Genomic DNA, 27,280 nt, shown 5'->3' with positions numbered 1-27,280 from the left:
CGCGCGCAGGCAACTACAGTCCTCATACCGTCAACTAGACCGTGAGCACTTTCTGCACTTTCTGCTCCTAAAATGAATTCCTACACCGTCATCTAAAAAAAAAAACCTTCACACCGCAGACCTCCTCCTTGTCGGACGCCACAGCTGCGGGTTTGGTTCCTTTCAGCCTGGCGGCGGTGCGAGCGGGACTGCCGCGGTGCCCTATACACGAATGTGCTGAGGAGGGGGGGGGACTGGACTGTGGAGAACCTGGGGACTCTAAAAACACAGAAGGCACTCAGAGGGGGAAAAGAGTGAACGCCTGCGTTTAGAGCAGCCCGCCTCCGAAGAGGCGAGCGGAGCGGAGAGGAGAGTTTTGGGTCCATTTCTACGAGAGCACAATATCTGCACTTAGAAGAGACGGAACTTCACTGTCGCCGTCGACTTGACGGAGTAAATAGATATGCGCGGTGTAACATGGATATCCGAGAAGGGGTAGACAGCAGAAAACACCGCAGGGAACATAAGCCCACTCAGGTAAATATCTACAACTGTTTGCTTTCCTCTATTTGTCTGTGTAAACTGTCCTTTTTAATATCCCGAACACATTGTCGCCTGTTTTCGGTCTGCGCAATCATCAGGCTGCTCTTAACCCTCAGTCTGCAGAAACTTCCACTTCTGGCACCGAGGATGAACAAGTCAAATGGTGTAAAACCTAAATATTTTAGACATTTACTGAGACGTATCAACATACAGCCCGTCATATCCTGGGATTTCCAGACTAAGCTCATTTATTTTTTATGTCCCACATCCTGGACATGCTGTGTAATATGTGTGCGCTGCCTACTGACTGTGAAATTGCACGTCAAGGCATACACTATATGTGTCCAACCTGCCAATTAGAATACTAACAGCGTTGATATACCAATTCCCAATTAAGTTGGACAATTTCCCCACAACCCATTAGAAATAATGACATTTTCCGTGTGTAATTCCGTGTGTAATTGCCACGACCATCGTTTACACCATGCACGTTTTCTGTAGGAGGGCACGAATCCACCTATCCATTCTTTGTCATTTAAAAACTCTAGCAGCACTCATTTGTTGTCGGCGATCAACAGGGGATTGGACTCAGTCCAGTCTCATCATCTCTCCCTTCCTTTTGATTGCATCCTTGCCGAGCCTGATTGCAGTTCAGATTGTCTAAAGTCCTTTAGCGTGGGACTCCATTTGAAAATAACTCCTCTTGCAATCAAGTGTCCATATGTTTGACAGGGAGCTGCCTTGCACATTATGATTCTGCTATTAAGTAAATTAGCAGTGGCTCAGGAGGGGGTTCTTCTAACAAGTTACTACGCTGGATGTGCCCTGCACAGTGTTTCTACCAGAAGCTGTGGTTTAATTCCCTACACAAACGCTATACTTTGGAGTGCACTTACTCTTCTTACCTTTTTAGTACCCGAGTGGTTTGGAATAGTAGATCTACTACAGGTCTCCTCGGGGAAGTGTGCTTATGGCTGGACACGTTTCCCATGATGTCACTGGCTCAGAGAGAGGAGGAGGGTGGGACATGAAGTTTATCGTACCCCACTGAGCGAAGCCAGGTCTGCATAAGAAGTAGAAAGAGCAGCACATAGACTGACGAAGGTTGATGCGGGCAAAAACAGTTTCACTGATGGGTGAAAGTAGGGTTTTCCTGTTTCTGAACCCTTTGCTTAAGTATTACCTGGACATGTTGAAACCCTGATTTGTACTAATCAGACTGCAGATCCTTTTCCTTGCACCAGATATCAGTCCATACTCAGTCTTTTGCTATATATGTGTTGCTGGTTTTTTTTCTTCCCATTTCTCATGCAGACCAGCTCAGTGGGGTAGTATAAAGTCTATAAAGTCCACATTCCAACCTCCTCCACTTTTTAAATCAGTGACATCTTCAGACCAGCAATAAACATCATTTTCTGCTGGAAGAGAAATATGCAAATCACAGAAAAATGATTCCCTCTCCAATTTTTCGTCATGGACATGGACATGGACATTACAGCTGGAAGTTTCCAGGGGAAAGCACAGAAAACATGAAAGTAAGGGAATAAACATAGGAAATACATTGTTGCTTGTTACTTGTGACGTTTTCACTTTTGAAATTGAAAGTAGCTTTCTCAAGTTGCAGTTTGATTGATATGTCTGGAAGCATTATTTATTTATTTTTTCACGAAAAAAGAAAATGAATGAACTTCTTGCGTTGTAACTGCCAACATTAGAGCACATATGCGATGTAGTGTTGAATCGGGCCACAGTTTGTGTTTTTCTATGTCAACCTTTATTTTGTGATCAGCTTCCACCAACCGAAGTGTTTGACCAAAGATCTAAATCTGTGTATTTAAGGAACTATTAATTTGGCAGGCTCTAAAATCCATATGGGATTCTTAATTAGTGCCTCAGTAAATGCAGGTGCGCTGGAATTGTCAACCGCTTTGAGTCAGAGCTAGCATCAACCGCAAGACAATTTATGCACAATATGTTTGCTGCAGGTGCCTCATTAGAGTAATTACAATCTAGTCCACTCCAGTCACATTTAGTTTATTTCCAATTAAATCAACTCGGTGATTTATCAGTTCACTTAAATCTATTAGGACATTTACAATGAGTGCATCGCTAGAGGTTTAACCATTCAATAAATAATACTTCAGAAGCGTTAACTAAAGTTAAGACCCATATCTCTTTAACGGTCTGATAATTATTCCCATATACTGTGCTCATTGTGTAAAACCTGGGCTTGGAGCATGCGTGCGCACAGGGAGAACCTTTCAACGCGCTGTCACAGGGGAGACTGGGACGAGCGCTTTCGTGGAGCGCCCCTGGTGTGGTCTGGAGAAATGAAGAAGCTGGCATGTGTTATGTCATCCCTGCGGCTTGTGTGCTCAGATCAAAACACCATCAGTCTCTTTGTCTTGTGCCACTATTTGAGGTAGCGTCTTGGCTAGGGAACACGTTGGCTCTTCCTTGACTCCCGCGGTGTGCAAAAATACTTGGGTTGGCACACATGAAAGCTCCGAGAAAGCTTTGAGCTCATCGGTTATATGCGCAGAGATTCTTGAAGGGCGAGATTGGCAGAGGGAAGTTTAAGGTTGTTTTGTGGCTTTTTCCACATCTGTGCAACTTTGAGAGTTCCGTGAGTTCAATGTCTACGTTGAGCACGAGAAGAAGTAAGCACCTTTTTTAAAATACCTTAAAAATACTTTATTTTTCACGTTAAAGTTGTTTTGGGTTCAGCAGATGATACCATCAGTTTGATGGGAAAAATTAAAACATTTTCAAACCTTCAAGAGAAAAGCAGCTATAGCCTTCGTCACTTTATATATATATATCTCACAGTCAAAAAAGAAAATAGAATATGATTACTTTAGTTGATGGCGTGTATATTTAGTTCAACAATTGAATATTTAATGTAAAAAACTATTTGATTAGGACTCAATATCATTATCGCCGGCACTCCTCCACAGAGCTGCTCGGTGAATCTTTGATTCACGTGTGTGGTGAATCAAAGTGTGCAGGATTCGGAAGGAATTTCACGTTCCCGACTACTACGAGTCCACTCGAGCACTAGCAGATAATGAATTTTAAATGACTGGAGGCACTCCGAGCTGAGATGAGCCTCGCATGCAGGAAAACACTGATCGAGCCGGCGTCTGCAGATCATATGCAGTCACAGCTCAGGTGATTAAAGATGCATCATTGTATGCTATTTGTCCTGGTCGTGTCTCGTTCCTGCAGAGTGTGAGAGTCTGGTCTCATTCATGATTCAGAGCTCGGGTGTGTGTGTGTGTGTGTGTGTGGGGGGGGGGTTCTCAAGTATTTTAGCGTGAGTTTTATCTTCATCTGGATTCTTCAACCAAGGGGGCCTGGAGTACCCCTCTATTAATACCTTTTTGAGCCCTGAAAATGTAATGGCAGCGGAGAGATGGGGTGTAGTGGACAGGGTTGAATCAGCTGACATCACTGTCAGCTTCTCTGGCTGACTAAACTACAATCTGTGGTTTATCAACTCCAGCTGGTGCTGTTGGAGCAGAAGAAGAGGAGGAAAAAGAGAGGTGTCACTTTGACAACACTGAAATTTGGATGAGCGCTTTGTCTGAGGCTTCCCTCAAAGCTGCTGCGTTTCCTCAAAAGTCAAATTGTTGGTTTTGGATTTGATGAGACGAAGTCCAATTAGTACACTGAGGAATGAACCCTGACTGCCTCTCTGACATATAAGGAATTGTTGTGTATGAAATTTCAGAAAATGGTGAAAGAAGCACATCACAATTTCCCAAAGCAAGGGTAACCTAAAGTAAGCTCCTCCTACTGGTTCTTTTGTCTGACCAACAGTCCTAAATCCTTAACGTATTCAACGAATTCCAGCTTTCATCTCATTCCATTTTTCAACTGCTGGCTTTTTCCAGAGACATGAAAGCGAGTGGAACTTGAAAGGCAAAGTTAGAACGCCAATCCCTATCATTAACTTTCATCTCGTACAGCAAACAAATGAGACAATCAATTTGGGATGAAAGTAAGCCATTGGCCTTGTCACTACCACTTAAGGTCACAAGGGTAATTCATTTGGGATGAAGAGGAAGTCAAATACCGCCGCGGACACTCCCCGGCTTCCCCAGCCGCCATCTGAGTTCTGTGGATCAAAAGGCCGTCTTTTATCCCTCGCTAACCCGTCGTCTGATGTCTCGTGTCTCAGGGTTTGCTGGGTAATAGAGATCAAGAGATTGCTGTTACAGGCCAACTGATACCTGCTTTTTCTGAATGGGGCGTCTCAGTGGTTCACATGTCCTGGTTGTGTTCGCTTGTGCTGCTGTCAAGGCAGATAAATTCATTTTAGATGACCCGGTAGAGAAGGAAATAGGGAGCGCTGCACTGGGTCAAGAAACTTAGTGATGTTGAATTTAGTAAGTTTTGGTTTTCCACATAAAGGATTTGTAACTCAATGGGAGCGCCAAGGACTCCCATTGAAAGCCAGCTTCACAAGCTTAGTCGATTGCTTAACGCTGTTTGGAAACACGAAGCAGTGAGCAAGAGCGAACTGCAGCTTGTATTTAAGTCAAATTTAAAACTTGAATTGTTTGATTTAGTGTCATAGAAATGTTAGACATTAACCATACATTTAGATAACATGGCATACGTGTGAAGTTGGAATATAAACTCGCCTCTTTTTCTTCTGTTAAAGTCATTTTTTGCAGAGTAATTTATTCAGCGCATCTCTCAATTATTTCCTCGAAGGAGGAGCACTCCAAAAATATCCAAGAGCACAAAAAGGGATTTGAAGTCACTCTTGTTTTTTTCATTTTTTATTAAAAGCCAACGTGAACTCATGACATTTGCATCCGAATAACTGCAAGATAAATTGGTAACTAAGATGACACTCTAAACCCAATCTCCATGATGGGATTCATAGGGGAAAAGCGTTTCCTCTGAATGCTTTAGTACACGCAGAAGTGAGAGGGTGTTGGCGAACGTGTCAGTGTGCTCTGTCGTGCCTCTCAGTGGTGCAAAGATAAGCGGCGTAACGATAACTGGGAAACTATGAAAGTGTAATCTCTCAGTTGTCTGCTTTCTTTCTTTTTTTCTTGCCACTTGCCTTTTGATGGACTATACTGTATGTTGTGAGTCATTTCTTCCTCATTAATTTGAGCATGCTGATGGTGTGTAGTCAGAGGAAACTGTGCCATCAGTCAGTTAAATGTACCGGAGTCGGTTTGAGCAAAGACGATGGCTAATTTCCTCTCTCCATCCTATCATACGCAAACATCTATCTGCTGCTTTATCAGAAAGGATCATGGCTATCAATATGTCGGGGGGACGGGGACGACAACAAACAAATAAATACATCACTGTTTATCAGTGACGAGAGTGTTATGGAAGAATTTTACCTCACAACAAGAGAGAAGGCCAGAGCACATGTGACTGCCATGTGGCCGGCTTTGTGCCGTCGACACACACGCTGCGATAATAACGCTACCCAAACTGGTTTACAATTATAAGGAATTTAATTCCACTGATGTAAGTACATTTACAGTTATACATTGGAGTGTACACTCCTATGACATATTAAAACAATAAAACCCCATTTGCAAAAAACCTCGCTCGGCTCCTCCGGTGTAACACGTCTGTCGTCCGGGAGCATTCAGGTGAGAGAGAGCCAGGAAAAAAAGACTTTGAATTACCCCTCCCACATATTAATTCACGACTCCTCCCTTCCGTCTATCTCAATTTCTATTGGCTACCCACCCTCAGCTCAGCAGACGCCTGTCTTCACATCTGTCTCTCCTGAGCAGCTAATCCATTCAATGATTGTCAGTTATTGCTTAATCCCATCTATAATAATCCTTCAAAATAAAAGCTACACTTCTGCACTTGGCAGAAGTTTCATGCTTCTGCATGTATGTTTATGCTTATGTTTATCTTAATTATGCATTCTCAAAACCCTTATGATTATGACTAACTATGAATTATTAATTATGAATTATTAAACACTTTTATTATATCTACTAACTACAGTTTTTTTACTCAAATTTCTTACAATTCCCCCCTAACTCACAGTTCACTGTGAGTTAGCTACTCAAATGTAGTTAGTTATGCAAATGTCCCTGGAGACCTCCCCCCTACTCAATCCAGGGAGAGGCTCCCTATCTATCTAAACAGAGGCAAAGAATTCATGCACACAGATATCAATTCAAGTATTTCTGTTCAGTTCGTTTCAAGATAGAGTGCGTTGAAAGTCACTGCCTTCCATGTCTTGGGGCTGGCAGGATCAGGATACAGCCTGTAGGCTAGAGAACACATACTGAGAAGCCTTGACTGTTCATTTACACTTGACAAAATTGCATTTCTTAATCTTTACACCTTAAAATCCCTTTATAACCCAATTAAACAAAAAATTTAATCTCCAAATACTCATCCAAAACAATCCGTCTATTTCCCAAACTTCCAACATCTCACTGGATGTTTTAGAAGTCCATCTGGATGGTCAGGAACCGCTCGTGAAGTCCCTCTGGTGGCCTCATCTAGACTGTGGCCATCAGAAGCTCCAATTCGTCCTCATCCTCGTCACATAACTGGTTGCCTGGACTGGTGTCTGGCTCATCGGTGAAACAATAAACCCCTGTAGAGGTCCACGGATGCACGGGAACCCCCATCCACAGACAACTAGGCGGTCTATGATGACAGCACACAGAATAATTACGATTGCCAAAAATGTATGTTTTCACTGGCTAAGCATACTTCCCAACCAGTCGGTGAACGGATTCGTGACACCAGAGTTGTCTGCTAGCTCTTGGCTGAGTGCTGTCAGTCCCTCCAGAGCCCTGGTCACCGATCCATCAGGAGCTGTGTTATTTGGAATGAAAGTGCAGCACGCAGACCCAAACATCTGGCACACGCCACTTTTCTCTGCTAAATCATCTCTAATGCCATTCTGTTCTGCAAGGTCATTAAACTAGTCTTCGCCGGCTGTGCATGCAGTCCTGATATGGCGTCACTGGTGAAGTTTACTAAACGCTGTTGGTTATAGTAAATGTAGTTGATCCAATCGACATTTTTATTAATCATCACCCTCTGAGAGAAAACAGATTCTAAATCTGCTGCTATTTGATTTCTGGCTTGAAAGTCATTAGACACCCCCCTTGGCAGTCTTATGACATCTTATGTACACTTGGTCATCAAAGGCCCCCTTCGGGCCGCCGGCATCTCTTTTGGATCTTCTGTTAGCATGTGGGCGTGGAGAGATGAGTTCTCCATAAGTTGCATCAGTGACAGGCAAGATATAGGTGACTGTTGCTACAATTTGCTTTAATTTGCAATAATACTACCTACATTGGGCCCTTAGCGGTATCTGAGACTATACAATCAAATGGACCCTCTGTAACTTTGAACAGAGGTGGGGTATTATATTCTACAGGTGGGTAATGCCAGTGTAGCCTCTGACAAGTGTGTTGGAGGGGCAAAGTGTCATCAGTAAACAGAGTTAAAATACAACTAATTCAGGACTTAGGAGTCTGAATCTTGAAGGAACTGGTGTTGCTATGGGTCTAGATCCTAAACACACAATACAATCTGTACTACTGGCTTGAAGCCGTATATTGTACCCACCATACATTCCCATCTGCCATTCCAGTTTCCACCCCTTACCTCATCCTCTGCGTCAGTCGTATGTCGAACCTGGTCTTTTTACAGGCTTAACAATAATCCTAATGAGCCCTTGTGGGGCAGGACTATCAGTAGCCTTTCCCTGTATTACGTAAAGTCCTCAGTCAGTCAATTTAGGTAAGTCTTAAAGGATTACATCTACCCACCCCCTTTGTACACATCACAGGCATAATATGATAACAGCTTCCCATACTTTTGTGTGGCAGGCCCACACTCGTCAGTTATGATGCACAAGGTTTTGGACATCCACCCGTAGATGTGTTCATACCTGGGACCGGAAACGACTTCACAGAAGTCGAACTGGACCGTTGATGTTGTACCTTCTTTGAACGTAAGAGTGAGAGTTACATTTTCATAGGTGAGTGTCGTCAGATAAGCCTCTCTACGTGGTCTAAGATCGGTTTGATTAGCTACTGAGGCTAAATGTCGAATCCTGATGTAGTCATGCATGTGATCTGGTTCCTGTCTGTGGTTAATTTCACATACTGAGAGGGAAACTACTGAACTCAGGAATAAACTAATTACAGACTTCCATAACCCACTGACCCTAAGATTCTCCTAATGGACGCCCTCGCTTAAACTGTGGGGAAAACGTCATCTTCAGTACTGTCTAAACCCCTCTTTTGAGGTGTCTTTGGCTTCAAATTTTCCTGTCTGATGTTCCATCCTGTCTCTGCGAGTGTCTTACTCGTTACCTTCGCTGCTGCACAGTGAGTGAGGTGGTGTCATGTGAGGTTGCCAATACTACCTCCCATGGACCGGTCCACCTTGGTTCACTCCACTTGCGTTTGTGGACTTTTATCCACACCAGACTGCCTGGTGACACATCAGCCTGCTTCCTTTCGTCAGCTGCTGCTTCTGCGTTTGTCACCTGAGGAAACAACACTCGGCTCATGTTAGTTCGAGCTCCCGTATATTTCTCAATTTCTAGAGTTAGCAAGTCTAGTTGTGGTTTATCATGACGTTATTAAATCTCAAAATTTATGAGTAGCACCTTTACTGAAAACGATTCTAAATGTGGATCTACAAAAAATGTTTGACACCTTACCATAAATGTTTGTCACCTTACCATATTCCCCCTTCACCTCGATATCTCTGCTGTAAGGGATCACATGGCAACCATCTATGTATCTTGGCTATACCCTGAACCTCCCCATGGTCCTGGTGACAGCATGGGCATCTGTTGATGTCTCACGGGAGGAGGTCCAGCTGGACCTGGTCGTAGGTACTGCTGATGTTGTGGTGGGAACGGAGCATGTTGTGGTGCTGCACTGATCTGTCTTCCTCTTCCCATTTGCCTTGGGCAGTCTCGGGCCCAATGGCCCCATCTCCCACATACGTAGCACTCACCAAACCTGTCAGGGTTTTCTCTGTTTCCTGGTTGGCCATATCCGCCTGCTTGGTAAGCTCTGCCTCTTCCATATTCTCTGCCTCTGTTGGATGCACGTGCACGTCCTCTGCCTCTATAATGTGGTGGAGGTTGGTAGTACACCACTGTGTGGGCTGGTACTGCTGGATTTGGTTGGTATGAGGTCGGGGGTGCAGCTGGATATTGGGGCTGTTGTGAGGCCTGAGCCTTGTCTACGGCCATCTGTTTCTTGGCCAGATGTTTTCTACTTATCTCTCTGTCAGCCGCCGCTATTTGAAGTTTCAGCAGCCGCCGCTGCATGCTCTTTATGTCTTCCTGTCCTTTTGTCTTCTCAGTTAGCTGTCGCTGGTTGTAGTGAGTTAGGTGTTTCCTCCACATGGCATCTTTCATGTTGCTCAAGCCTACTACTTCTCCCAGCGCTGTCCGTACCGGTGGAGGCAGGCCCATCTGCACAGTGTGTCGCCATACTACAGTGGTGGCTTCATTGCCGTCATGTCTCCCCCCTGTTGCCCTCTGCCACTCTTCTTCAGCTCTCCTCAGGTACTGATGGGTTTCTTCCTCTGGTTTTATCTTCAGTCCCGAAAGAGAGTTCGTTTTTGGTTTTTTGGCCCAGATTCTCCGCATTGCTGACCAGAAAACTCCTCGAAAGTTGTCAAATGGGGTTTCATCCCCCCTGTTGGTCGTTCCTGTACTTACCTCCAAAATGTTCAATTTGGCTGTTCCTTCGGTGTGGATCATCACGGCACGGATGTCTCCCAATGCCAATTTATCAGCTGCTGTGAGTTTTTCAAAGACACGGATCCACGGATTGGCTCCACCTGCCAGCGGTGGCAACGCCTTTTCCAGTGCGTCCATGTCTCGATGTCCCCATGGCACAAACTCAGCTTGTCCGTTGGATTTTACCAACTCTCCTACTTCCTTACTCTGCTTCTTTAATGTAAACATTATGCAGCCTAGGAGTATTCAAATGTGTGTATTACATGTGCATGCTTGTCATCACATGAATCAAAATCAACTCACCCTCTGTGCTGTATGGCGTGTGGCCGCTGACTCCAAAACTGGGATCCGCTGCTCCACTTCCCAGGTCTGGACCCTCAGCCACGCACCTTGACTGAAACAAACACAGAACTGCCAAAAGTTCAGCAGTAAATGTTAGCATACGTCTGTAGTGTAAGAGAGGTCAACGATCTCTCAAATATGTTGCGCCGTCCGTGTCAATATTGATTCTTAGGAACTATGTAAAATAGTAAATGTACCAAAATTAGTCAATACTGGATATGTGAAGGAATCTCGAATCCAAAATTGAAGCTGGAATTCCGAAATCAACTCAACATCTAAATCCGAATCACAATCACAATCCAGTTCCAAATCAGAATTCGAAAGGTTTAAAATTGGAAGTAAAATGAAATTAAAAAACAATGAATAATTAATCAATTAAATATTAAATTCAACTTTAAAAATCAATAACTGTGTTCAAAGATATTCAACCAGAAATACCAATGTAAGTCAAACTGTTGAACTGCACTTACACTCTGGTCTGCACAATACTGAGTCACAATTAAGTTCAAGAATTGAAGAAACACAACTGAAACCATTAATCTTTGTTAAAATGCTGAACTAAAACCAAAGTCAACGACTAAAGTTATAATGCTTAATTAAAACTAAGGTCAGGATATAAGCTCACAGCTCTTAGACAATGAATCTCTGAAATATTCAGATTCTAAACACTTCTTTACGGTCACCTGCAGTTATTCCTTCTGTTTAATTGTTTTTAAATCTCCTTTTCTTTTGCCTTATGTTTTGATGCTTTTAATGGTTTTATGTGAAGCACTTTGAGCTGTGCTATACAAATAAACTTGCCTTGCCGTCTGCGCCGAACCGGAAGTTGTTCTGCGCCAAACCGGAAGTTGTCATGAAACCGGCTTTTTTACAGATATGCTATCCGCAATGCTAACGAAAAAACGGAGCTTCTGATAAAGCGTACGCACACACAAGTATCACCAAAATCCCACACTTTAATTCCACTCATACGCCTTCTGTCTCCTCTCTCAATCCAGCCGTTATTTTATTTTATAAGCACTTATTTTACATACATCGTACCGCAACGCCGGAGCTACACGTAGCTAGCGTTAGCTCCCCACAGCGCGGTCATGCAATATCAATCATTTTAAACGTATTTCCACGCTGCTAAAACACAGACTAGTCACACGTATTATTGGACTTATTTAGTCATCCTTTTAAACGTATTTCCACGCTGCTAAAACACAGACTAGTCACACGTATTATTGTTATTATTAACCCTTAAACCTCCGGTTAACGGGCTTTAGCTCCGCCGGACCTGAGCTCACTGTTACGTATATGAAACGCGAGTTATTCACTTCCAACGCCACAAACCACTCACCCAGTCTGTCTAGTTTCACCAAAGCCCTTATTCTACGCCCTCTGAATCACCACATGATCCACTAATTATATTCACAGCCAAAGCTAGCAAGAGTGTCTTTCCTGAAGCCTGCGGCCTCAGAAGCTAACTCCCGCTAGCCTAGCTCCCTAAGCAACTTATGCGACGTGACCCGACATTTGTGGACTAAGCCCACAAAGGTTTGCACACCTAAGCCCCTCAAAGCCCACAACATCTCAGTTCGCCTCGCTACATAACTGCTTTAAACTAGCTATCTGCAGGCCTAACAATACTTATGTTGGGCCGAAGGAGGCTCCCAGCATGAGCAAAGCAGTATCGCCCGTACCACAGCTTGCTTGATTCCAATGTGGTGATTTACTTACTTACACAGCGCTGTCCGTCTTTAATTAATTCTTAGGATCCTTATACTCTTGACTAATCCCTTAAGTTCATCATACTTCAGACAGCAAATCGTACTTACCTCAGTGGAACATGGCCTCCCTCGTGGAACATGCCCACCGGCAACGCAGCGCTAGCCGTTAGCAGCGCTTAGCCAAGCAGAGATTCCCCTAAGATCTAGTAGCTAACTCACAGATTTCATGAAACGGCTCTGCCGACCGATATTGTGGGCCCAGGATTGTCTGCTTGACTAACGTCGCCGTCAGCACACACAGCGAGGCCGGCAAGACTGTCCCATCTGGGGTTCGCCAAATTTGTTATGGAAGAATTTTACCTCACAACAAGAGAGAAGGCCAGAGCACATGTGACTGCCATGTGGCCGGCTTTGTGCCGTCGACACACACGCTGCGATAATAACGCTACCCAAACTGGTTTACAATTATAAGGAATTTAATTCCACTGATGTAAGTACATTTACAGTTATACATTGGAGTGTACACTCCTATGACATATTAAAACAATAAAACCCCATTTGCAAAAAACCTCGCTCGGCTCCTCCGGTGTAACACGTCTGTCGTCCGGGAGCATTCAGGTGAGAGAGAGCCAGGAAAAAAAGACTTTGAATTACCCCTCCCACATATTAATTCACGACTCCTCCCTTCCGTCTATCTCAATTTCTATTGGCTACCCACCCTCAGCTCAGCAGACGCCTGTCTTCACATCTGTCTCTCCTGAGCAGCTAATCCATTCAATGATTGTCAGTTATTGCTTAATCCCATCTATAATAATCCTTCAAAATAAAAGCTACACTTCTGCACTTGGCAGAAGTTTCATGCTTCTGCATGTATGTTTATGCTTATGTTTATCTTAATTATGCATTCTCAAAACCCTTATGATTATGACTAACTATGAATTATTAATTATGAATTATTAAACACTTTTATTATATCTACTAACTACAGTTTTTTTACTCAAATTTCTTACAAGAGGAATCCGCCTCATTATCATTTCACAACTTTTTTTTTCCCGGGACTTCATTTGAGTCTAAGCGGGGATAAATTACGCTTTAGTCCTTGAGAAAATCAATTGTGTGTGTCTCCCGGGGGACTGAAAATGGGTTTGCCCTGCCTACAGTCATCTCTTCATGTCAGAAATACATAATCCCTCCAGCTCCGATGAATTCCAGCAGACAGGACAGTGCTTTATTACATGCCAGGGAAGTGTCTGACAAGCAGCTTGCTTTTTGTTTTGTCTCAGCAGGTTTGAGTACAAGCAATCCCTTTATGTTTCTCTCGCAGACATGATCCCTATTATGCAATGTTAAGCACACTTAAGCAAGCGCTGCTGCACAAGTGTTTTGTGAGTGCTTGGCTTGGGCAAATCTTTTATTTTTGTGTTTTGTTTGTGGGAGACAGAGCGGTTTCTTGATTATTCTTACAAATATAGATTGTACCCAGACTATCAGTGTCTGCACTACAAAATAGAGCTGCTGTTGTCAACTGCCACCCTGACCCGAAAAGTGTTTGCAAAGACTAAATGTTTTTTTATTTTACCATCCTCTTGTGTCTTATATCATACAAGTCATTGCCTCGCAAGCATGGACAAGTACTGCCCACGACTGCTGTGTCTAATGCCCCCCCCCCTCTCTTCATTTGACAGAGGAACGGTGAAAGTGCTGGAAAAGACCAAGCCAGGATTCTACACACCTGTGATTTGATGTGAGCTTCTATTGACCCGAGACTATTAAAATGGAGTTGCTATGGAAACTTCTACTTCTGCTGTCATTGGCGGAGTGTCTGGCAGGTAAGCCGCCCAAATGTGCACTTTTTTTTCTTATGTTGTTAGCATAGGGGTTATGAATTGTTATGAATTGTTATTTATAGATTTTTATTATGTGAGGCATACATATCAGATAGCACTTAAAAGTAACAGGAAAAAACGAAAAGACTTTATGACAAAGAGCGCCCAAAGCTTTCCTCCAATTCTTTACAAATGGCAGGAAAGGTTCACCTTGTTGTCGGCTCAAGGCAGCAAATTAACATTCCTCCAGTTCTGCATAGCAGCTACCTTTATCTTACAGCAGCAGTGACTCCTGTTGGAAGAAGAATAAGCCAGGTTCCTATCTAGCCGCTGAGTGTGTAGTCATTCATTTTAAAGAGACCCTCAATTGTTGCTCTAATTGAGATTGCACCGGCAGCAGCGCAGAAATCTTGTCATTGATCTTGCTTTTAATGAGAGACCTGATTTTCCTCCCTTTACAAAATGTTTAGGGTCAAACGCTAGTTCTCTTCAGAATGTCAAAGTCTGAAGACGAGAACAAGATGAGTACGGGCTTTGTCGCATGAGCGCAGTATCGCTCCAAATCAGCAGCCCCTCCTTACAGCTGGGACCTAAAATAATTAGTGTGCGCACATGTGTGCACGTGTGTACTTGAAACTGACACAAATGTCTTTGTGCATGCGTGTCTCTCCGCAAACGCACAACAACACGTCGGCACCTAAATTTGCCGACATGGCAATTAGCACCACTTATCACTGAATCCGATACACATCAGTGGACGTCTAACGAGGCTTTCCTCAGGGAACTGTGACTCGCTATAGGGTTAGGAACTAAAGCACAAGTCCGGATCACATATTATGTCCAACGTAAGCATTTCTGTTACATATACAGACAAGAGAATGTCTTCAACATCGGTGGAATTTTTGATCTCGGACAGCTTCAAGGACACAATTCAAGGCTGCAGTCTGTACCATAGATCCCAGCCACGAAACAGAAACCGCATTCAGGCTTATTTATTCAAGGAAAATTGGTGCTGAACAAAGGAGCAGAGGTTAAATGGCTTCTGAAAAGCAATGTGTTGCACAGCCCTTGCCTCACTCTTGAGGCTCACACTCACAGTTGGTGTAACAAAGTAACTCGGCATTAATATTCAGTAAGGGGTTACATTACATATGCTCTGCTTGCAAGACAAGTATGGCGCAATACAGCGATAGACCTCCGTAGCCTCTGTGTTCTTGATGAGCGTTTTAGTATGCAGACCTGCAATGCTGGGGAGAGAGAGAGAGAGGGAGCTTGTGTGAGGAAGTTAGATTGTGATTTAGATGTGTTAGATGTGATTTCAGCACATCAGTGCTGAAATCATTTTACAGGGGCACCATTGAAAGCATCCTATCCAGCTGCATCACTGTGTGGGGTGGTAGCTGCACCCAACACAGCAGGAAAGCACTCCAACGCATTGTAAAGACAGCCGGACAGATCATCGGTGCCCCACTCTCCTCGTTACAGGAAATATACACCACCCGCCTCACCCGGAAAGCCATTCAAATTGCAAGCGACACCAGTCACCCTGCACATAGTCTGTTCAGCCTCCTACCCTCTGGAAGAAGGTACAGGAGCCTCCGCTGCCGCACCACCAGACTAAAGAACAGTTTTACCCACCAAGCTGTCAGGACACTGAACTCTCTCCCCTCACTCCCCCCAATCATATCCTCTAGCCTGAGGGAAGCTGAAGCTGAAAGTACAGAAGTACTGTAAATATGTACTCATATTTATATTTATATTATATTTATTGCCCACTTTTCACACACACACATACACACACAGTATTATATTAATTGCCCATTTTCCCATCATTATTATATCAATTGCCCACCTGCCCCTACATTATTAATTATTTATTATATCAATTGCCCACTTTTCCCGTTTTTATGTGTATTGAATGTTTTATTGTAGTATAGTATATGTTTTAACTAGGATATCTGTCGTCACTTAGCCTAGGAAGTGTTTTATGTTTTATGTGTTGTGCTGCACTTTATGTTCCACCGTGGGAGAGTGGGAAACGGTATTTCGATTCCTTATATGTCCTGACATGCAAGAATTGACAATAAAAGCTACTTTGAACTTTGAACTTTGAGATAGGTGCTTCTAGGTGGTTTATTCATCCACAAGTAGGCACATTTTCTTTTCTTTTTTCAGTGGGCATCGGCTGTGTGAGAGAGCAATGGGGCCGAGAGTAAGTCATTCCCATAGCAAGTTCATCTGAAGTTAACCGGCTCTCCCCCCATTGCTCCCAGAGGGTCTGAACGGCCTGATGCAGGGGCGTGCTCTGCTTGTATGTTTGTTAATGTGTGGGTAAGAGAGAGAGAGAGAGAGGGGGAGCAAAGAAGAGGCGTTGAGGTACAGCTGGATGTTGTTTATTTTATTCTTAGAAAGTAACTCATTGTCTGTAAAGAATGGAGACAGGAGATGGGATTTCTGTTCAATTACCACACTGCAATGTTGAAAAAAGTATCTATATCAGAGAGACCGTTTACGACAATTTGGTCGTGAAGAAAAAATAAGCCCCTGCTGTTCAGCTCGCTGTCCATATTCCCTTTTACTACACAACCACTTGCCAAAAAATGTAATCATTTGATACAAAAAAACATTGATTTCAAAACATTTTACTACAAGCTCACTGAATGCACGAGCATCTGCAGGAGTGCAGTCATAGAAACATCTGTCGTTTGCATTGAAAGCCTACAATTTAGCAACACTGCAAGCAGAAATTTAAACAATTCCAGTAAGATTATCGCTGACGGTCTAACCAGCAACCAAATGTTCTGTGCATTCAGAATAATTCAGAATGAATATGGCGAACATCTTCCATGGTTAGTTCAGTGAATGCCAACAGTTTCAGAGAAGTGATGCTTTTTGGTGTGATAAAAAATCAACAAAATCTCTGACTTGTCGAAAGTAGAGGGCTATGATTAATAGATGTCCAGTGTTCAGAAGTAACCTCAGGCAGTGCTTATCGGCCAATCAGAACTAAGTATTCAACAAAGCAGTAATGAGTCACAAAAACAAAACAAAAAACGCTTGCTTGACGGTTTCATTGACTGATGAGTTGAGTTTGTGGTTGTGCAACTTGATTCCTGTAAGCCTTAAAGGATAAGTTCACATTTTATAATTCTACCTTAATACAATACTGCCTGCATGTACATTAAATGCCTTATGAGACACTCTTTGCTGTAAGTGTCCATACTGGTTGTGAAGATATCCTCGGTATAATCAGAATTCCTTTGGTAATGTATATTAATGGAGGACAAAATCCTAAGTTTTTGTTCTGATTAAAATGTGTTTTGAAGCTAATATGAGCCTTCAGCAGTCTGAGTTGGTCAAATAGAGTGGGTATCTTCAAGTTGTCTGGATTTTGGTGTTTCCGTTCTGAGCTGCAGGAAGGCACAGTTATAGAAAAGAGTACAAACTTTGTAAGATAATTCCTTAATTTGTCTAATTGCAACTGGTGTGCTCTCGTATCAGCTTTGGTTAAATGATGGGATGCATTGTGACACAGACAAGAGGACCATCGCTTTGAAACACATTGAAATAGCATTTGTATGAACAGGAGGACGATTATATCAGAAGGGATAATCACAGAGATCAAAATGTGTACCTGTGGTTGTGCAAGTACAGTTTTAGGACTGATTTATAATAATGTGATGCTATCCTTTTTAATGTGACACAGCCAGTGGTCAACCCAAGTAAATACTCACAATGCATGACTTTTACCACCCCACTGTTCACTGATATGAAGGGTTGCTTCTGGCCAGCATTAACATCTCCTGGAGCTGCTTTTACTTTGCTTCGTGTGCATCCCAGAGACGACTGGAGTTTCAAATATTGACTACCCTCATTGATTCATCAGAACAAGGCAAAACCTTTTAAGAAGCAAGGATTTAATTGCGTCTTTGAAGTTGTGTTCATATGAAGATGAGGAATATTCCCCAGTGAATCTTCCTCCCATGGCTGGCTGTATTTTCGCTTCATCCAGGGTTTAAAGAAATCATCCAATTTAAATGTGTTTGTGAAGCGTGTTGATTATAGATTCATAATAATTCATCTGTACTGTGTATTTTTTCTTGTAAATACATCACTATCAATTAAACAGCAGTATATACACCATATTAGCGCCATGATACATCCCAATAGCTTGACGCAGTGCCGTGAGCTGCTTTTCCTGGCATGTGTCATTCTTCTGATGCTGCCGTTATTAGTCTGTAAAGATGACTCATCATTAATGTGAACATTTTACCTGCTTTATCTTAGATGTAAGCGGGAACAGGCCACTCAAAAATGATGCTCTCATCTCACGATTTATATTCATCAGAAAGTGTTAAACATTTATCACAGTAGCTTATTTAGAGAATATAAAAGTGTGTTGTGGTGGTTAACAAAATAAAAATGATATTACGGATGGTATTTATGAGATTTACGTGACATTGGATAAGAGATATTTACAGTGAGGGAACGATGAGCCGACTAATGGATGGGTCGATTGACAGAAAATGCCAACTACTTTTGATTTATTGTTAAAGTAATTTTTCATGCAAAAATGGCAGAAAAAGCTGTTTTCAGCTGCAGATTCACTGCTTCTCTCTATTTTACATGATATTAAAATGAATAGATTGGGGTTATTTGACTGACCAAACAAGACATTTAAAGACATCACTTTAGACATTTTTCACTATTTTCTGACATTTTATACTAATCGATTAATTGACAGATTAATACAAACATATAAATACTCGTTGGTTGCAGCTCGAGTACAGGAATTCAAACTTCACTTTCAAGAAAGGAACCACTGATGGCCAAATCAAGCATTTTGTAAGTCACTATAGTTGGAAATGTGGCATAGCTCTAAACCATGATGAATGTTTCCATTAGTGCAGACCATAGCAGGAGGTAAGTGACAAACAACCTTCCAACCAATCTCGAGGAGGAAACGGTTGCAATATTACTACAATTAGATGACGAATAGCAATATGTTTCTGGGTTTATGTAGACATTCAACAGAGAGAACAGCAAGAAATGGCTTTAATTTGCCTTTCCCACAAATGGAGTGTGGGACCTAATCAATTCTGTGTTTCACCAGCGAACATGGCATTGGATACCTTGGATACAAGGGTGTTATTGAATTTCACATGCGCTAGCTTTGATTAGCTTGAGAATGGCTGTGACACGGTTGGCTATTAGTTGGGAATGTGTTGGCCGCGTTCCTCTCCTCACAGACTGTGTCGCTGAAAATGTAATTAATTTAATTAACGAGAGTCTGCAGTACAGAACAGTACACCCTAGCTGATAGTCATAGCAGTAAAGAATGTTCGACTCTTGTGCTATTTCTTTTTTATGCTTCTAATATATCTTCTCACTACTTCTTTAGTACTGCAATCACATCAATGTGTCCATCTCCAATAGTTCTTTAACATTTTCCCCAATTTTACTGATGAAATGTTTAAATATTGAGGGTTTTATTGCCTATAATTGTGTGTATTACCAATGTTGCTGTATTTCAAGGGCCTTGAAAAACAGGTTTGACGGATATTTCAAATATTTGGAGGAGTGATTGAATCTGTACTTTGCTCAAAACCACCTCAACGTTCCTCCTGCTCTGGAGTAACATTTGCTGCCCCTGAATGAGAGACCTTAAAGGTGCACCTTATCGGCCTGGACAGAGGGGAAAGATGCTTTAAAAAGCAAGATTGGCTTTTTTATTTTTTTATTTGATGCATAAAACCCTGAGCTGAAACGAATGGATTTGGGACCTCACAAACGACCGATACCTCCCCCACAGCCGACTCCCCGTGTGCCTGTTTATTCATGCTGAGGTAAGCTGGAGGAATTCATTTGCTGTCAGCTAGTATTGAATTTGAGATTAGTTTTTATTTCAGCCTCCTAAACAGCTCCCTCTGCCTTGAACTTGTGCTTCGATGCTGAGTCTTGTGTTGTCTGAAGAGCTTTCCAAAGAAAACGGCTGCATCTGGCAGCAGTTGACAGATATGAATGTAGACGGCCCACTTTTCTTTTTCTTTTTTTTTAAAGACCCTTTCATAATAACCTCCATCTCTGTCCTGCGGTATTGTGCAGTCGACTTCCTGTTAGGATTCTTGATGAGTATACTTCTGTGATAGAGCTTTTCATTATGTTGCTGCCTGTGCTCTGGGGTGCTCAGTGTTGGATCCGCCATCAGATTCTGATATTCTGGTTTCAACATCATTTCTTGATTCCCTCCAATCTGTCCAATTGGAGTGTCCATGTTGAGCTAATTTTTTAAAAAACATTTACCAGATGTCTTTCCAGTATGCATCTACGATCTGGCTGAGCCAACTGGTATGCCACCAAAATTTGATCGTTCCGAAAAAAGAGTAAATACCCTCGATGTCTGGTGCAGTGTGTCGCACATCTGTGTTTGATTACCAGAAAGCGGGCTCGGAAATGATTCAGCTTTTTCCTGCTGCATCTCACATTCCCTCCTATGAAGGCAACGCAAGGGTTTCAGAGAGTTTGCATCAGTTTGAGCTGAGCCCCCAGGCACAGCCTCCAGAGCTCAATCCCTTCTCATTACACTTAGTCACCATTATTATAGGCTAACAGTTGCCATGGTGCTACCAAAGATCAGATCAGTTCAGAGTATAGGCTGCAACCAAATATCTACGTTGATTACATTCGTATTACAGCCCTGGGAGAGGTTATGTCTTCGGTCGTTTTGTGTGCCTGTGTGGCACACAGCCTGTGACTGAGTGAGCGTGCGTCTTTTATGTCTGTCCACGGCTATTCTTGCAATGTGCCGCAACAAGCTGCACAACATTTTGAATGGCCAGTTATGGCTGCATGCTCAAGGACCTCTCGTGGTTGGGTCGCTCACACTTTCTCAGAACACCTTTTACAGCCTGTTTTATATATTTATATATATATATATATATATAGTTTATTCCTCACTCACCACTATCAACCGATCCCGGGCCAGTAGCGGCCGCTAGTGTTAACACAGCTCAGTGCTTCTACGACTTTTGTGTTTTATACAACAACTTGGAGCCCATTGCATAACCTAACATCGCCGCTGGTTTTTGAACCTTTTTGAACCTTTCCAGTTGAATATCAGGTTAGGTTTTTGCATTGCAGTCGTTTTAGGGATTGATTGTTCGTGCAATGCACACCAAGGCAAGAACTGTTCTGACAGACATGGTTCAGGGTGTTTGCTTGTGGGTGCAGAAGGAGTAATGCAGGTGGTTCTGTTGAGCAGTTGTTTGTGCTTTAAGCAAGTGATGAGTGCGAGGTCCAACAGATAAATAAGCGCCATGAATCACTCACTGTTCCCAGTTTAGCCACATTCTTAATCAGGTGGTCATGAAAATAAGTTGAGGACGAGCCAGAGCAGGGCATTTTCTTTTTACAGTTTCCAAGGATTCATTGAGCTGTTGACACACGAAACTGCTGCAGCAGCCCTGAATAATAAAGCAACTGTTCATAAACAACAACAGTATGGCAATCGTTTACAATTCTTTTAAATATGATAACCCCGAAGTTGTTACTCTTATAATTGCCACACTTTAACAGTACATTTTAACAATTGTGCCATACAGTAACTCAAATATGCGACTGAATACCTTTTTAAAGATCTCATTGGGTTTGTAAGATCATCAGTCTTTGACATTATTCTCTGAAGTAAGCTCGACCATACATGATGAACGAATCCTCTACTCAACAGGGTTCTCCAAACACTGGACATCAGGGAATGCAAGATCACCTTTGGGCTTTTATTCACGTGGGAGAACAAACACAGAAATACTGTTCTGTTCGTGTAACATTGATTAGTTATTATGATTAGTTACAAATCTATAATTCATTTGGGATATGAACGATACATTTTGAATCTAATGATTAGTCTTTGGGTTCTGACTTTTGAATTGATGCGACTTAAAGCGCTAATTAATAACTAAAGGGCTGGGTAATGTTTTGGGGCTCCCAGCTGCATTCAAGCATGTTTATAAAAAAAATGATGCAGAATGTAAATGTTTGTGACTTGATAACTGGACTCATTCATCAATGTAATAAGGCACAGCGATTCATCTCGTGTTTATTTCAGGCTTTATCCGATTTGTGTTTGAGTATGGAAGAGGTGTCTTCTGGTAATCAATCATCTCTCAAAGCTGCTTCGAGGGACACGCTTCATCTAACAACGATTATAATTAGGCGGCCTTTTATTCCGCGTAACTTTCCGAGAGGTTTATCCTTGTGGAGAGGAACAATCAGCGTACAAGGTCCCTTGTCAAACATCCCCGCCCCTCTCAGAGAGTTATTTTTGAGTCTTGAGGATAAACTTGTACTCCCATGGCGCCAGAGACTTGAAAAGGATACCTGCCTCTCGTATACATGAGTTACCCTACCTACGGAATCTTCCCACTTCTTTGTCGTTACAGAAATGCAAATGAATTCTCTTCCCTCTCAGAAAGGAATGTTTACTTCTGTGAAGAGTTGACTGCCCCATGGGTCACTGTTACTGTGGGCTTTGCTTTCACAACATACGTTCACTGTTGTGCCTGCGTAATTAACAAGAAAACAAATGTCACACTCGACATGCTGCTGTCTTTGTTGTTTCTCTTCTTTTTTTCTTCTTACAAAGACAATTCTGTATGTCACTCACATTTAGAGTTATGGTACTAATCTATTCGCTGCGCTCTGTTGTATATTTAAAAGTAATCCTTCCTTGCAGAACACCACACGATGATTAATACTGATATTAATAACGTGTACACACATGGCATGTATGCAGAAATACTGTTTCAGTGTCATTTTGAGGTATTTGCAAGCTGCACTGGTGATTTATTGTATAATTGTAAACTATAACACCCATGTTTGTGATGCATTATAAACATTCTCATGATGTATTATAATCTGCTTTATTGCACTGTATAATTATCGTTGTAAATACTCAAACATACTCTTTTATTGATAACAATAATCAAAACACATGAGAAAACATTTTATAATGACTTTATTTTTTGGGACTACAGATGAAAAATAGCCTTTTGGCTAACTCTGGCACATTTGCAGAAATGTTTTTATTAATGTGCACTGTCCCGTTCAAATAAACCAATAAATAAACTTATTGTTAGGTAAAGTATCGTAATACATCATAATTACTGGTCACTCACTGATCATAGTGTATTATAATTCCCATAGCTTTAATGCATTATTATCCCTTTTCAAAATGCATTATATTGGATTAAAAGTCGTTTGATTCTTTTAAGTAGAATGAAAAAAGTTTAATTAAATCTATGCAAGAACACACAAAACTTTTTTTTTTACATTTAGCATTAAATGACCACAGTGACTTCTAATCACATTATAACAGTGATTATAATGCATATACAACTATGGGAAATATAATATATGATCTTTGCAACAACAACAAAAATGTCAGTGAATGCCCAGCAATCATGAAGTTGTGCTTGTTGTGTTTTATGATTATAGTTGTATAGCACTATGCATATTCATGAGTGCTTATAACTAATTATAGAGTGCTATAAGTAGATTACCAGGTATTATAAGTGTATTTTTTATTGCATTATAGACATGGACGTCATAGAAAGTGCTCCTCGAACGTGCATTATACATAATAATAATAAGTGGTTCGGATGACATTCAGAATGAAGTCAGTTTGTTTTTTGTTCTGAGGAAGTGGAATACAAACTATTTGGAAAGAGCACAAGAATTTTGTTTTGATTTTGTACTTCAGGAAGGATAACAACCCTCCAAGTATTTTTCCTCCAATTTTGGAAATGATTGGCTTATTTCTCCATCTGAGTCACACCATGTGGATGGCTCAAATGAGAGGAGCTGATTCAAAATAAGACCAAATTGCTCTCAGCATTTGTCGTGGCACTTTATTTCAAATTTCCTATTGGATGACACCCCCTGGGAAGATGGTGATACGTTTGAAGGGTTTAAATGAAATTGTGCTGAAGCGCGGTGGCAGCGTAGTGTGCTTTTGACAAGTCTGTACATTCAGATGTTTGCATTAAAGTTTTATGAAGGTTACCAGCTGATTATGCAGTTCTTGGGGGATCTCGCAGCCTTTTACGACGAATATGAAAAATGCTCATGGGCTCTGCTCACATGGATCCACGCTATACAGAGATTTTACAGTGATTCAACCTTCCCTTGCGCTGCACTCTTTTCCCACTTGCTTCCTTCCTGTCTAAGCTTGCAATATCTACTTGCCAGCAGAAAAATGTAAAAAAAAAAATGTTTTTCATGCTCACCGGGACATCAAAGTTGATGCAGTTTTGTTGTTTCTCCACCCAGGAAGCGGAGTCTTGCTGAGGCCTGTGTTCACCAAACAACCCGGCAGTGTGGTCTTTCCCCTTGGAGCGGGTGAGAATCGCCAAGAGGTGGTGTTTAGCTGCGAGGCCCAGGGACACCCGCCGCCCTTCTACAGGTAACTCCTCCAGGCACTGCTTTATGCACACAGGTTTTGTTACGCAGAACTCTCTCAGAGCTTTCAAGTGCAGAATTTCTTCCTTAAAAAATCCCCGAGTGAGATTGGATTTATTGCCCTGAGAAGATTTGTGGACCTTATGGCTCGCTGCTGCTCACATGCCTGCAGCACTCGGCGTCCCTGTCAGTCATGGTTAGTTTGAGAATGATGAATTAATTGGCCTCAGTTGTTGGTCTATTGTATATTCGCCTTGGGGGGGGGGGGGGGGGGGGGCATTGATCTGCTGTAGAGCTTCCTGTCATCAGCACCAAACCTCTGCTGCTATCATGACAGAGATGGAGTGGGGAGGAAAACACCAGTGGAGTGTATTTCACATGCCAGAAATGATGTGGCAGAAGATGCCCCACCATATCACCGCTTCGGGACAGCTCTAGTTACATTTTGTGTGCAGCATCACTGCCCACGGCTGTGCCCACATTGCCAAAGGGCATCTGATTTTGGAGGTTATCACTACGCATGATTGTAATCACGTGACGGACGGAGGTGCGGAGGAACTGATGCTCGGCACTCTGGCCCTATGACGGGGGTCTCAAACTCATTTTCACTCCGGGCCACATCAGCATCACGGTCTCCCACAAAGGGCCGGTTGTAAATGTAAGACGGTGTAAATGTAACTACTCCTAACATATTGATAAATAACTGTCTCTGCATTTGATTATTGTTTATTCAAGTGTAAAAATATTGTACATGTAGTTATATAAATGTAAAACTATATTTAAGCACATTTCTGTTATTATAACTTAAATTCTTTTAATTGAGGGTTAAGAAACCCACATTACTCTATCAAAGATCAAACTATTGAAGAAAATAGCAAAGACAAATATCAAACAAGTTATCACAATAACTTTGTTCAATGCTTAAAATCCTTTCAAGGGTGCGTTTGCACAATCCCACATGAAGTATTTCATGTGTTTTAAAGCCACGTTTAAAGTCTTCAATGTACTCACAATACATTTCCATGTCAAATGTACAGTAGCCAGCCAAAGAGCTGCTTCTGTGTTTAAGTATCTCATCATTTCTATCTCATAACTTAGACTTTCTATCTCATAATTTCGACTATGGGGATATTTTTATTATCAAGTAACTAACTTAAAAAAAAAAAAGATTTTTTTTTTTTTTTCGCGGGCCACATAAAATGACGTGGCGGGCCGGATTCTGCCCGCGGGCCGGGAGTTTGAGACCCCTGCACTATGAGGTCGAGCGGGCAGTTGTGTTAGAAACGAGTTGGTACCCAGTTGCTGCTAAAATGACAACAAATGAAAACAAATGACAAACAATGATTTGCTTTAAAGTGCATCAAGCGCATAAGCTATTAATTTATAGTCTATCAAATGAGGCCACATAGCTGTTGTACTCCTGTCAGTGTAATTAAATGCAAATTGCAGAGCCAAGCATTTAATGTGTAATAGGTTGAAACGATCCTTCATAATATCAGCATATGCAGCCGTTAATGTAGCTTGAAGATCCTCGGTGTTATGCCTAATGGGCACAAATTGAAATGAATGTTCAAGATCTTATCACTGGGATCGACTGGAATACGTATGAAGCAATCAGTCGCTCTTTCACCATCTGGATCGTCCTACTTTCTCAAATGAAAACCAGTTCACGAGTTCATATCTGCAAGTTCAAATTCTGAGAGCATGTCCGACTCCAAATCGAATCAAATTTGGCTTTGATGAGCTCTTTAATTACTGCAAGTGCCACCGACTGTGGCAGTCGATACAGCACATTAAGAAGTGGTTTTCAGATTAATCACAAGCTGTTATGAGTTCATACTTGTATCCCTTTTAATGATGGGCCTGATATTCAGATGGACATATTGCTGTGTCGTTAGTTCAGTCAGCATACATCATAGGGCTGTCGTCGCCTTTTGCACTCTCCTTTTTCAAACCAAAGGTCACTTGTGCCAGATTTGGGAATGAGTTGAGGGTCCTTGTGAGGTTCAGCAGCAGGACACCATATGCCGAGTGGCTCTTGACTGCTGCGTATGAAGGCAGGTCTATTTCAGGGTCGCCAAGGACAAATTAATTTGCCCAAAGACTACCCAATGACTCCTAGCAACATAAAGCCCCCACTCCAAGTTGTCACCGTGCACCCTTGATTTGTCTCATCTGGAGCTCTTGGAGCGGTTCAAGCTGCAACACCAAATCACTAAATCAATCTAATCAGCCAATCTGCCGTTGAGCACCGCTCTGCTGCATATGTCCCTCCATTCCCTCCCTTCAGCCCCGCTCTGCCGCTGTCTTTGTCTTAATCCTTCCCACTGAAGGAGGAGGAAGAAGGTCAGAAATAGAAACCCCCAGCCTCCTCTTTCTCAGAGAGCTCTGAAAATCGAATCAACAAGACCAAGGAGCTAACATTCAACTTAATGTGTGTCTTATTTCCTCCGATGAAAAGCTTTTTCTTCAGAGTCAAGAAAGTGTCACTCTTCTTGTTTGTCTTTGCTAATTTTCTTTCCCTTTGACTGTGATTCGGTTTGAGAACGAAAGTGCCATTTGCCATTTTCCTGGGTATAATACAGACAATTTCAACAAGCTATTAAATTGATGAAATGTGTCTGAATACATTTAGAAAGTTTTCTGCAAAACAGGTTTAACTCTTTAGTGTTTTTGTGTAAAGTCTGTCT

General features: G+C 42.0%; 2 protein-coding genes across 2 annotated transcripts in view; one reads left to right on the top strand and one right to left on the bottom strand.

Annotated features, from left to right (window-relative positions):
* Positions 1 to 481: 481 nt before the first annotated feature.
* Positions 482 to 27,280, top strand: part of cntn3a.1 (contactin 3a, tandem duplicate 1) — a 76,596-nt gene continuing 49,797 nt past the window's right edge. The window contains exons 1-3 of the mRNA XM_079272791.1: positions 482 to 516; positions 13,995 to 14,138; positions 24,462 to 24,594. Coding sequence (XP_079128917.1) covers positions 14,084 to 14,138; positions 24,462 to 24,594 — 188 coding nt within the window. The 5' untranslated portion in view covers positions 482 to 516; positions 13,995 to 14,083. The remainder of the gene's footprint in view (positions 517 to 13,994; positions 14,139 to 24,461; positions 24,595 to 27,280) is intronic.
* Positions 8,162 to 10,832, bottom strand: LOC306781482 (uncharacterized protein). The gene is made up of 2 exons (XM_079274356.1): positions 9,239 to 10,832; positions 8,162 to 9,040 (listed from the first exon to the last, which is right to left on the bottom strand). The coding sequence occupies exon 1, from the start codon at positions 10,481 to 10,483 to the stop codon at positions 9,293 to 9,295; it is 1,191 nt and encodes a 396-aa protein (XP_079130482.1). The 5' UTR covers positions 10,484 to 10,832; the 3' UTR covers positions 8,162 to 9,040; positions 9,239 to 9,292.

Source organism: Melanostigma gelatinosum (genome assembly GCF_949748355.1).
Source record: "Melanostigma gelatinosum genome assembly, chromosome: 8".
NCBI classification, from domain to species: domain Eukaryota; kingdom Metazoa; phylum Chordata; class Actinopteri; order Perciformes; family Zoarcidae; genus Melanostigma; species Melanostigma gelatinosum.
This window is presented reverse-complemented; position numbering and strand designations above follow the sequence as displayed.